This window comes from Apteryx mantelli, chromosome 8 (assembly GCF_036417845.1).
Source record: "Apteryx mantelli isolate bAptMan1 chromosome 8, bAptMan1.hap1, whole genome shotgun sequence".
Lineage (NCBI taxonomy): Eukaryota > Metazoa > Chordata > Aves > Apterygiformes > Apterygidae > Apteryx > Apteryx mantelli.
In genome coordinates this window covers 11,540,799-11,554,541 of record NC_089985.1, presented here as the reverse complement: position 1 = coordinate 11,554,541, position 13,743 = coordinate 11,540,799, and the positions used below count along the sequence as shown (strand labels likewise).

Here is a 13,743-nt window from a genome sequence, read left to right as displayed (position 1 = left end):
CGGAAGCCAGGGAGCCGCAGGATCCGTCCCCAGCACAGAGCTCTGCCTAACTGTCAATTTAATTCTCTTCATTAGTATCTTATATAACAACTTAATGCTAATTCTCAACTACTTCGCCCCCCCCCCCCATACACACACACACACACACACAAGTAAGTCTCACTCTTATGGGAGTTACTCTGATCTTTTCTGAGTCAGTCTTGTTCAATTCTGATTAATTTTAACAGCAAAACTCCTCTGCTAATAATTTTACAGTGTTCTCCATAGGATGTTTTCCAGCAGCAGAATACCTTTCTGAACAAAAAAGGGGAGATCAGAATAGAAAAATCAGGTATGGAAGAGACTGAAACTTTCCATCACTTCATTGATCATAAGCCTAAATACAGAAGAGGTCTTAAAAACCCAGGAACGGACTACTTTTCTCCCATAACTTCTACACGTGCTAGGAATCCACCGACTAGAGGGAACGTAGCCCACAGCGACATGTCTGCTCACAGCCTCCAGCCACATAATATTTAACATACACAAGGCCAGACTGCAAAAAACCCTCTCTCCCCTTGGGGAACTCTCTCAGGAAGAAGTAATAAATAGCTATCTGTTGGAAGCAAAAGCCTTCATATAAATATAACCCATAAGTTCACACTCTATATTCAAAATGCTATATTAAACCATCTGGTGATATACTGAGATTTCTTTCGGATAAAATTATTAAATATGCCGGCAAGAGTTTAAATTTCCATCTCTCGATCCAAAGCACATGTTCTGTTGCCCCAGTGTCCAGAAAAACCTTTAAATCCATTAGTTTAATAACACAATATTTGAAGAAATAAATGCTTCAAAATAATTTTTAAATAGATGTTGCAGTTTTATTATCTGTTTGCAAACCTCCAATGTCCATAAAAAAGATCATCTGCCCATTTAAACGTTCCACCCAATCATAGAAAAATTTAGTTTGGAAGGAACCTCGACAAGTCTCTAATTCAACCTCCTACTCAAGGCAGGGCTAATAGTAAAGTTAAATCAGGTTCCTCAGGGCTTTGTCCATTCAGAGGTTGAAAATCTTCATGAATGGAGATTGCACAGCTTCTCCAGGCTCCTGTTCCAGTGCTTGGCCATTGCCATGGTGAAGATTTTCTTCTTATGTCCAACGGGGGTTTTCCTTTTTACGGCTTGTGACTGTTGAGTTGCCTCCTTTACCGTGCACTGCTGAGAAGAGTCAGGCTCTGTCTCCTACGCAACCTCCCGTCGGTCAGAGGGAGGCTGCAGCCCTCGTCAGATGAGGCTTTAAAGACAACTGGACCAGTCTGATGGCCCGCCACGTCTGGAAAACGGCAAGCCTGCCACCTTCCCAATCCTCCTGCCCTATCCCTTGCGCTGACTCCAGTTACCTAACCCACAAATCATCATCTCATCTTCTTAAGGTGCAATTTTCTCACCAAGATTTGTTGCAGAAGCCAAATAAGGCAAGAGGCGTGCTGTTATTCTTAAAAACGCCCACCAAATTGCCTAGGGAAGCTGCAAAGCACAGTATAAATCGATTTCTCAATTTGTAACATACTCCAAAATACGTGAAAGGACATTCACCACTATCGCTTCTTCAGCACTTTTAAAAGTGACTTTTAAAAAAATTTGCCACAAAAGAGTCAGGAAAAAAGAAATCCAGTAAGTGTTTAGAAGCTGGACCCATTCCAGCTGTGCTTGCTGCATATTGCATGCCCCGATGTCCACCAACACCATAGCTAAAGCGTAATCTCACCAGCAAACACTAAGGAGAAGTCCAAAACCAATAGAGGCCGACTCAACAAAAATGCTTGCAATAAAGAAGCAGCTTTGCCCCAAACCTGCTTCTAGATCCTGATCAAAAAGCATGGTCTAAAGCGTTATCACCTCATCTATGCGATTCCCAGCTGATTTTGTGCATTGTTTTCTGAGCGTAAAGAAAAGTTCCTAAGCAAGAATCCTGGAAAAACTATCGCATCAAGGAGCCACCAAAATATCCCCCGAGGCTGCAGTCCCATAACCACCTTAGTCCCCGGCGAAGTGACTGTTTGAACACCTGCTCGTTTAGAGTCCCGCTTGAGATCAAAACCATTGGGTTCAAGGGATACGGTGTGATCTAACAGCCCGCACCCTTCGCAGCCCCTCCTCTGCAGCTCCGCACAGCTCACGCCGGCTCTTTCTGGAGTTGGTTCCTTTTCCTACTTGCGTATGTCATGTTTTTGTTTACTGAGTTAAAGCCATGACTTCCTACAATTAATAAAAACAGCTCATTAATGAACCACAAAAACGTGACTAGTTAAGACTGCTAAACAACAGGCCAAGAACCACCTGATTCCACTAATTTCAAGTATAACAAACTTCCCTTCCACAAAATCCCAAGCACAAACCAAAACCAGCCACAGAAAGTTCTCACAAAGTCTTTGCACTCAAGCAGCCATTCCTCTGCTGGGACTTTCTGTACAATTTACTACTACCGTTTTCTTCCAGTTGAGTGTAGAATTTCTTGGCCTAAATTATCACCAACTGTTTATCAACTCAGATTTAGTTAATGGCAATTTTCCTTCCTTCGGAGACAGAATAATGGCCTGGGAAATAACGACTCCATCTGACAACACAGGACCATCGCTGAGCACACGGTGGGAGGCAAGGGCACTTTGCAACAGGCACCACGGCTCTGAGAGACCTGCAGGGTCCGGGAGGAGCTCGTGGTCGGGGAATAGCCCAGCCTCGGAGGAAAGGCTGTCCCCGCTGAGGGCATCCCCGACCACGCTCACCGAGGATCCCACAGTGCAGGGAAAGAAGGAGATGCAGAGACAAAGTGGAAGTTAACAGAAGGATTCGCTTTCCTTAAAAGTGGACAACATTTATTGTATCAAAGACAGGCACATGCCTACAGCAACTAGCACGTACCAGGTCATAACCCAAGCCAACACATGCCTGGAGATACAATAGGGTCTGACAAGACATGACATGACATGACATCCCTCTGACATGAACAAGGCAAGAAATGTTTCTTCAGCTGTTCCCGCTTGTAGCATAATGTTAATAACCCTAATAAGGGGTTTTCATATTACAGTCACATTGCTCTTCTGCAAATAAAAGACTTATTTTAATCTTATCACAAGAGATTTTCAAATTGCATGTATTCTCTCTTAAAACTTTTTGAAGTGACAGCAAGTAGAAAAAAAATCTATCCTATATTATTAATGCCATTTCAAAAAACGTTGGAACGCATGTGTATATGTGGGTGCACAAGTGCTAGCAGGTCTTCATTAGGGAAAATTATAATCTGCATTGTGCATACGAGTTGACAGACTTCTCTTCACGGAGGAGTCTAGCTTGGAGTACGCAGCATTTCTTATTAGAGCAGCTGCTAGAACTAGAAAAGTAAGACAAGTTTCGGAGCATATGAGCCTTTCCTCAGATCTGGAACAGAAACAGCAGATCTCAAAACAAAACAAAACTGAGAACAATTGCTTGGAGTTCAGGTAGGGACATGGGAATTATCTGTAGAAAAGCGCCCATGGAGTAAAGTGTAAAAAGCAGCAGACCTAACAAAATATATTGCTTCTACCTACAAGCCTACGCTTGCCTCTTTCCTTATACCATTACGGCTATAGCAAAACGCCACTGCTTCACAGATGCAAAAGGACTGGCATAACCACCGCAAGAGAGATTTACTTCCCTGCATGGAAGCTGCACGGAGGCAAGCAATACAGCTGTTGCCTCTAGTGTGCTTTTAGCTGTTCTCATGCTCACCACCCAGATTTTGCTAGCAATAAAATAAATAGCAATAAAATCATCGCCTGACGCTTATTAAAATATTTTGCACAATTCAACTTGTCTTTGTTACCAGATTAAAATCAGAAATAGAAGAGACTGTCATGAAGTGCTGCAAAAGCCTCTTCATAGCAAGAAGTTAATGAATCAACAAGTTAAGAAAAAGTATGGCAAAAGTCCACACATCATTGTATCCATATTTAAATGCTTTTCTCTTTGGAAACCCAGTTTAAACATTACCAAAAGAGGCTGAGAACTGGTTGAAACGTGATGGTGGGTGAAACTAGAGCACACTATTACAAAGCCTCTTCTAGAAATATTACAGGGAGAATTTTTGATTATTCCATTCTAAAGTTTCTTTTCAAAACACAGGGTGAGAAAGCAAACTTTCACGGGGAAAACGACAAACAACAGCACTTTGAAATACAAAGCCCAGAACCCCCTAAACCTTACCACCATTTTAATTCAAATTTACTAAACAGAATTATATATGTAGCTGATGACAGATTGCTACTGCCTCTTCTATTTCAGAAAGTTGCAAGTGTTTAAGTATATTTAAAGGGACTTAAAAACCTGTTGGACATCTCAAGATGGACAAGTCACCATACAGAGGCGAGTCCATGACAGCTATTCCTGCACAGACTCAGCAAATACTAGCTAGGTAGCTTAGCACTGATGCCTAAAACATGCACAGGAAACAGTCACCACGGATATGTGATGCTGAGAAACTGTGCCCGATGTATAAACTGCTACATAAATTTGAGAGCACCTTCCTAAAGTTCAGCAGATGCTACTTGTAAGCAAGGAAATCACCTGCCTTTTAGTCTGCCTTCATTCAGACATCATGGTTTAACTTCGCATCTGTGATTAAATCAGAGCGATCTCCCATATAAACCCTGCCTATAATTACCTGATGGCAGACCTGCATGAACACTGCAGCAACTCTCAAAGTTTGGAGACTTTAGGCTCTTTCTGTGTTGCTTTATTTTCTACAAAAATACACAAATAAGCACCTTACCTGAATAGAAAGTGTTGATTTTGGCAAGTTCTTTCTCACAGGTTTGGAAGAACTTCTCTTCAAACTTGGCAAAATACCTTTTCACTGCGTCCTCATCTGTGACTGTAAAACAAAAGGAAAAACAACATTGTAACAGCAGAATATGGGAACAATTTTCTAAATGGCTACCATGGAAATATTTCTGTAGAGTAAATCCAGCTTACTCATCACGCAAAGAAAGAAGAACAATAAAGCTAAAGGGCTCAGCAGGAACAGGTATTTGACCGAAAATGGACTCCTCCAAGAGGGAGAGAGAAAGCCACAGAAGTGGTGACTGCACCTTGGATGGGTGACCAAAGCACCCATGAGCTTTTCCAATCTGTCCTCTAAGTGCTACTGCAGATCTCACCCGCTTCATTTCCACTCCCTAACCCAGCTTCTTGGGTGCGTGGCTGCACCTGCAGTGCCCTCCTCGATGAAGACTCAGCTTTAACTGTACGAACTGGGCTAATCAAAGCTTGATCCAAGTAAAGAAGCATCTTCAAAGGCTGTCACAGGAAACAAACCGGCAACATTTTGTTTTACAAATATACTGCAAATCCCCAAACTAAATAACAACACTCTTGTCAATGACCTCTTTGCAGACTGTGCTCTGAAACAATTTTTCTTTTATTGTTTTGTTTTGTTTTGTTTGTAACTTAGAAAACTGCCTTTTTCCAAACACATCTCACCTATCATCATGAAGTCCCTCTAACCCACCCTAAAGCCCCACTCGAATGGAAAGGGAAGACTGTGCCCCATCCCCACCAGGCGCTCCAGGGGTGACCCTCCTCCTCCTCACCCCGGCTTCTCCTTCCTCCCACAGCACTTGTGCAACCATGCAGTGAGCCCAATGGGGAAAGATATTCCAACCAAAAGAAAAAAAAAAAGGCAGATTAAAGTAGCAGCATAACCAACCTCAACATGCTACCACTGCTCTATGCCAGTTTTCATTTTGCACATTCATCCACCCAGAAATTGTTCTCCCCTGCAGTCTCGGGCACTGGCAAGTCCTCCAACACAAACTTTATTGAGAGCCAAGCTCTTTAACGCTGACTGTTTTTTATGACAGGCCTTTGTTTTTCTCCAGGCCTGGCGAGGCTGGAAGCCAAGCTTCGGCGCTGGGACGCGCAGCCGTGTCCTCTGCAGCTGCGCAGTCCCGGCCCCCCAGAGCTACCCAGCGCTCCCCTTCCAGCCCAGCTCGTGCTGCAGTTAGTACACACGCTCGCAGCCTCGTCTCTTACCCTTTAGGAACAGAGCTGACCAAGAAAAGTATTTGCATCAAATTAGCAAACAACTAATTGTATTTAAAAGAAAAATGCCCAGCTTTTAACTGGAGATTTCATTTGACCTTCCCGGCACATTCACTGGCTTCAGCAGTCATTCCCCCTTATTACCGCCATGATCTTTCTACTCTTCACCTATCACTGTTTCTCTCTCCTCTTTTATACACCCTTTGGAATAGTCTTTCCTCAGCAAATGAGTCAGATTTTGCCCGATGCCTCAGCCTATTCCCCTTGTTTATGCTGCTTTGCTGCACAGCAGACTGCCACGCAAGGCTCGGAGATCCGCTTTGTAAGAGAGACCGTTCCGGCTGCCCAAAGAAACCGAGCCAAGACTTCACTTGCTCCTGGAGTCCTGTTTTGAGAAGCAACCAGCAGTGCTGAGCGAAACCCCCAAGGCAGTCCTTCAGACTGCAGCATGAAGAAAAGAGACAGGCTCTGATGAAGAAGCCCCTTCAAGACCTTGCTTAAACCTCTGTGTTTCGTACTGCCACAAACCCACGACAGAATAGCTCTTCCTCACCTCAGCCTCGGAGCTGAGAAATAGTCCGGCAGGACCAGAACAGTCTGCCTGGAAAGGGAATGGGAAGCGCTACACAGAATCCACATTCTTCCTTCTTGTAAAATAAAAATTTCATCTCACAATGAGGATTTAAAGGAAGAGACCTACATTATGCCAGTTAAACAAAAGGAATTACTGAACAAAGCCTAGTTTCTCATCCACTGGCCTGGGAGCACTTTAGCTCTTGGAAGAACTATGCACAATTCCACAATTAAAGTCTCTGTTATTGATGAAGAATATAGGGCACCATCCCCAAAAGTGCAGCATTTCACAGACAGAATGAATTTTCTAATAATTAAGAAATGAATTGAATAAGTAAAAAAAAAAGGGGCCATACTACAATTAAAAACTTTAACACTGTCAAACATCTGTCCCAAATGTTCCTAATGATGGAATAAACCAGACTCTTCATACTAGACTTTTCATAGTTACAGTTTTCTGAGTTCTCCTGCATTCTTACAGACTAAAAAAGGTTGTGTTTTTACAAAGAGGAAAAAATAAAAGGCTTACTATGGTGTCGATAAGGTCAACAAATAGATTTGGAACTACATGTTATTAAATAAGAAGATCAGAGCCTCCTGAAAAACATCACTAACGAGAAGATAAACGTTCCAGACTGTCAAACCCAAGAAAACCTTATTTTAGCATTAATTTCTAGGTAAAAATAACTTCAAATTAATCAAGAGAATCTTGCATATAAATTCTTAACATTTAGAATTTTCTGGGTTCTGTGTTTGTAGCACTGATGTTAAACGCCGTGAACCTACATACACTGTATTAATATTTTAAAGGGTTTACATTTAAGGAATAGATAACACAGTACTAGACTGTCGGGCCAATTTGGAAGAAGTCTGTTGTTGTTGTAGAGTTTGACAATGCTTATTTCAACCCCTAAAGAGTGAAACTTGCACAAGTGCTTAGTGTTGACAGCTCTACCAAGCAGGAGCTTGCAGAAGAGAATTCACAAAGGCCCCCAGGGCAGTTACACATCCAAAACTTCAACTCTCAAGGTCTGAGAAGAGTCACCATTAAAAGCCCTTTATTTATTGTTGATTATCCCAAGACATCCACAGCTACTCCCAGGGACGAGGACTCCCTTGGCTGTATGAACAGCCCCGAAACAACAGGACTCCAACTCCTCTCGGCTGGCCGGGACCATGCTGTGAGCCGCTGCTGGAGGCTTCCAGCCCAACGCAGCCTTTGCGGAGGTGAACATGCACGCGTGCCTCATCTGCGCCCATTCAGCCTAATGCCTTAACACAAATCGCTCTCTGCGGAGAGCCTAACACATCAGAAAGGCTGAAAATAACTCTGCTGTTGGGCTGGTAATTTCTCACAGCAGCCACGGCGGTTGCAACATCTTCCCCCAGGGCGCTACCAGCAAGGCCAAGCAGAACTTGCCTGCGAGAGCCCTGCTTCTCGACCTGACCGCCGCTAGCGTAGGCGAACAAAACACAAACAGGCGGGCGAAGCAATAGAAATTACTATGTGATACTTAATATGCAGAGATTTTAACTCCCTAACTGCCTGAAACAGTTCAAATAGCAGTAATCAAGGAGTATCAAAACAGGAGTTGACTTTTAAGGAAGGGCCTGAAGGACAAATTTGTCAGTCTGCAGAGTTTACACATTTCTAACGGAAGAATTTACCTACAGTTGCTTTCCGACATGAGGTAATCATTCTTCCCAGCCTTTAAAAATAAGTCATGCAGAAAGCAAAGCACACTGGCTTGCTGCTTTCCTGCTTCAGAACTACCAAGCCACTTCCATCTCGACGTGCTTCCAAGCTTCAGTAGGTTCACAAAGCAAAAGCAAAACCGAGGAAGTTCTTAAAGTTCAGTCACTGGAATTAGGCAAGAACAAAAGATCAGAAAGTGGCGTATACTTTTTGTCCATGAAGCCAAACATAAATATTTCTAATCAAAGTATCTTTTAAAGTAACAAAAAGCCCAGCAAAGAACTATAATGCTAATTATAACAAAACCAAAGCCAAAAAAATATCTTGTCTTCTACATTATGGTATGATTACTTTAGGAAATGATAAATAAGTGTGTAGAACTGTTTGACTATATCTGAAATTTAGAAGAGGAAAACAGGCCTTAAAAAAACAAGTAAACCGCTACTAGAAGACCTTCCAAAAACCTTGAGATTAGGAATTCAGGTCTGTATTTAGATCTCCAAACACGGCTGACTGAAATGAAAGCAAGGGTCTATATAAATTATTGAAAATCCTTGCCAAATGTCGAACACCTTCTTATAAAAGGTATTTTGCAGGCTACAACGGATGCCAGTTTAAAAATCAGAATTTTTCTGTGAAGAAAAGGTTTCCCTCTGGTTCAGTTCCCACTGCAGTTCAGTATTTAGCTGCAATAATAGATGAGTGCTGCCAAGGCTATTGCCTTTATTTTCTTATTATTTCTTTTTCCCCAAGGCTAGGACAGGACAACGTTTTCTGCCATGAGAAAACCACAGTGCCAGAAACTGCCCTTGGATTCAGAAGCTCCATGACAACAGAAGCTGCTTTTAAAAGGCATCCAGCTACTGCTGCCAAGGAGGGCCGGCGGTAACCTTCCTTTTGTTCCTTTTCTATAGCCTCAATACTTCATTTACCCCAATCCCCGCGCTGCTGCTGTGAACAAGGCTGCCAGGAAGACAGGCCGATCGATATTGCAGCTTCCCGACCGCATCGTCCTGTGCGATTGCCTGCTGCGAACCACAGCGACCCGAGCAGCCCGGAAGGCTCTTGCTCACGCTTGCAAAGCCAAGCAGTAAACCAGGAGCAATCCGGAGCTACTCCCCTATCTCCGCGCTTCCTGGTCAGCGCAGAGTTCGGATGCTAAGCACACCTGCAATAAAATGTGATGCTCAAAAATCCCAAGGGAATTAACGTACAAGTTACATTGCTATACTACCCCAAGCATTCTTTCCTCTGGATATCAGTGAACTGTTTATTTAGTTACTATTTTTTTTTGTTGTACTATATAAACAAGCGCTGCATATTCGCAACAGCTCTGCTTACTCGCTTCCATGCAAGATAAGAGACAGTAAAACTTTTTTTTATTAGAACGGTGCCCTCTAAAAGCAATAGTTACAAAAACACTTCAGTCTTTACCATACTGAATTTTAATGGCAGATTAAAAAAATAAAATAAAAAAGATTAGTTTGGTTATTGGATCAGCACAGGCATAATTCTCTGAAACCCCTTCTGCTTGCCACAAAATAGTTTTATCTGAGTAAGGTTGTTTCAACACTTCTGCGAAAGAGGAGCAAAGTTTTAGGATGACACTGCAGCCTACTCAATAAAAAAAACAAACGTCAGATGCAACACTGATATTAAACACATCAGAGTATACTGAACAGGTAGGTGATCATAAGTTTAATGTCACCACCATCTCAAATACCGTCAAACTTTTAAGGTTTTCCATACTTGGCCTCTTGCTATCTAGAAACCCCATACTCAGGGTTCAAACAGGACTGCAACGATGGAACTGCACTCTGAAAAATTAAAAACATTTCAATTGAAAAGACAGTTTTCTTGTTTCCAGGTCTATTGAGATAGTAATTGCTTACACTTCTAGGCTTAGTGGCACGTTTGCTTGAGTGTGCAGACAGCTTCAGATAAAGGCTCTGAAACGTGCAGGGTGATACAGTCACCTGACGACACAACAGCCAAAACTTAAAAGAAAAAAAAAGGCAGCTTTTATTACCACTTTCTAAATTTCTAAAACAGATGTTTACTTTAAAGAAAACATGCATCTGCCTCCAAAAAAAATCCCCCAATCAGCTTTATCTACCCACCCAACTATCACAATTTTCAAATACTCTTGGTTCTACAGCACCAAGATTGCACAAATTCCCAAAGACTCGACCTTTTATATAACACAACAAAAAATTTTTACAGATAAATTCAAATTCTTTATAATTCACAAATGCAAGAATGAAGATTACCTTTACAGCCCTAATGTGTCATCCTCATGTTTATGGGGGTATTTTTGCAAAGGAAAGATGCTTCTTCCAAAAGGCAACTTAATCTGAGCAATGTGGCATCTGATGAGACTGTCTCTCTGGGAATGGTCTATTCCTGTCCATTGCAGTTTCACTTTACCTATGATTTATTAACAAGCTTTTCTTTTGCCCTCCAGATAGCCACCATATTCAGACACACATCATTTAACAAGTCTAAATGGACAGTCTGAAGATTTTCTCCAACCATTTAAGTACATGTCAGGTCTCTCATTTGGTTTATTTTTCTCTATAATGTCAACATGCCGCCTAGGGAAAACAAGCAAGGGTTATTTTTCTTTATTCATTACTGAAAACAAAAAAAAAAGTTAGAACTATGGAAGAAAAGGTTGCTTCAAAGTCAGCGTTTTTCAAATTCTCTTACTTCAGGGGAAAAGGACCTTAATCTTTCAGCAGACATGCAGAAAGCCTGTCTAGTTGAATGCTAGCAGGCTGAAAGAGGATCTAAATGACTTCTTCCCATCCCAAGTAGGGTTTTGTTTGCTTGTTTTAAACAAAAAAGAAAAAAACCCACCAACTAGGTTGCCACAGCTTTGGAGCAGAGAAGACCCTGAGGCTCTGAAGGCTTCTGTCCCAGTTTCCAGACCAGCTGGCCCCAGCTTGGCCATTATAGCTGAACATTATTAGTTTTGCAGACTGCCAAGACCACTTCAGCTCTGGAGTGCCACCTCCGGTCTGTCCTCTGTGCTCGCACATCAGCACGAGGCTTCCACGTTCTTACAACACCTCACTTTCAGTATTATTAGGAATATTAATATTCCTAAATTACTAAACCAGGCCATGTGGTACCTCGGATTTGAAGAATAGCTGAGCAGAAACTTGTGACAGAGGGAGAAAAAGAGAAAAAAAAAAGAGAGAGAGAGAGAGAGAGAGAGAGAGAGAGAAGTAACACAAAGGCCTGATAATACTGCAAAAATTACCATAAAAACACTGTTAATAGAGTATCACAGAACTGAACTCCAGAAAACATTAGAGAATGATGGGGCGCAGAATAACTCCCTTCCCCCGTTAAGAACAACCTCTAAATTCTTACTGTCTTCAAGGAGGAAAAAAAAAGATTCATTATAGGCTTTTATAAAAACATTCCCAATGATCTCAGCTAGAAATACTGCCCCACACCTACAGGTCAAGAAGAGACAGTCAAAAGACCTACGACTCCAGATGAAGCTTCATAGTGACCATTACAGGTCGAAGATTGCCATGACAAAGAATGGAGACTATTAAGGTTAAGTTGCTCAATCTGTGCACACGAGAACCTGCCCAGACATACTGGTCACGTATGATCAGTTTAAACAAGTAACCAGCAATGCAAGGAGAGATGCTGCAGTTTTGTGGAATTACCAGGATCACACTGGGACAATCCCTGGTTATAAAACACACCTGTACATTCTTCGAAACACTAATCTGCTGTCTAGCACCACGACTTACATTTAAACAAGACAGCGACAATCATGGTTGCACAAAAATCTGTATTGCGGTTTACACATATTAAGCACTGCAGAGATGCTCCAGCCTTAGAGGGACAAAAGGTCTGAACTAGCCCACGCATCTCTGTCAGATATTAAATAAGACTAAATAAATAAATAAACACCACACAACACTTCCACGCATTCCTTCTGCAAAGAGAGGTGACTGTTCATCTTTAATCTGAGCAATGTGGCATCTGAGATGAGTCTTTTTCCCCCCTCCTCAATGAAGGTGCCACCAAACTCTACAAGATTTGCAGTATCTGCTCAACTTTTTAAGTTCCATTGAATGGAATTATACAGCCACATAACATAATTCAAAAAATCTTCCTTCTGGTAATTCACATGGATAGAAATGAAGGACACTGCCCCAAGTTTCCCAATTTGGTCCTTACACCAAGCAAACAAACATAAAACAAGTCACAAAAGCAGAAAACAGCAAGGAAGCCCCAGACCAGAGCTGTCAATTTTAAAATGAGACACTGGAGCTCAAACTGAAGCCGTTCCTTAAATTAACCTATCCCATATTTCCCTTCAGCCTGCTGAAACCCAAGGAATTCAACAAACCCTCTCCTGATATCAGCAAAAGTGCCCCAGGCCCCAACCTTTTAGCCAAGTGACATCTAAATAAACATATATAAGCTCCAGAAGGGGGAGGGGGAGATCATCCCAATCGTATAGCTGAATCCTTTGGGCCAGCTCCCAAAATCACCGTGGAGATCGGGAGGTGCAGCAAGGGGCAATTAAAGGAAACTCTAATACTTCAGAGCTTAATGCAGTAGAGGTCACTCACCTGAACACCCACAAATATTCCTTCCCTGTCCCATTTCCTGGAGACTTGCTAGAGAACCTGAATGAAGGTCCACGGCACGGAAACCAAAATAAGAATTTTTTCAAACTCTTTTTTTGATGTACAATCATATCTACGAAAAAAGACCTAGGTTCAGTCTTACTAACATCCTGTCAAGCAGAAACAAATGTTTCCGTCAGAAGATAAAGCTTCATAATAAATGGCTGCTTATGCTCTTATTGAGCCTCCACTTCGAATAGTTTTGTTTCCAGAGTTTTATTGAGCAATAACAATTACCTTCTCATTAAAACGCTGCACAAAAACTTTCAGAATATCTGATGTAACTAAAGACACAAGACAGGAATTAAAACAAAATTAAGCATTTACAGGCAGTCAAAGGAACTGTGATAAGTCCCATATTATTAGATATGGAAAAGTTTTTCCTTCCCCTAAAAAGGGGCCTATAGATGGAATAATAGGAGATTTAGGGGGAAGTTCAGCCTGCTCCTGATTTCCTCTCTCAGACACGCACTCGTGCCACTTCCCTTGTGCTGGCACTAGCACTTGCCCAGCCCTGCAGTGAACCAGCTCAGGAAGCCAAACCAGCACTTAAAGAACTACTTAGCCTTAGAAGGAGATCTAAAAAGTGTTAAAAAACTAATCGGTCAATAAAATAGTTTCTTGCATTTCAGTTCTCTGAAGCAGCTCATTGCAGGTAAGGAGGAGGTAGCGAGAGCAAGATCACCCCCTTTGGCAGCAGGCTGATTTAACTGCAATATCACATCACCCCCTGCAACTCCCATC

General features: G+C 42.0%; 1 protein-coding gene across 1 annotated transcript in view; it reads right to left on the bottom strand.

Moving 5' to 3' along the window:
• The window catches only part of XPR1 (xenotropic and polytropic retrovirus receptor 1), a 120,627-nt gene that overhangs the window by 40,634 nt on the left and 66,250 nt on the right, over positions 1-13,743 (bottom strand). The window contains exon 3 of the mRNA XM_067300611.1: positions 4,799-4,900. Coding sequence (XP_067156712.1) covers positions 4,799-4,900 — 102 coding nt within the window. The remainder of the gene's footprint in view (positions 1-4,798; positions 4,901-13,743) is intronic.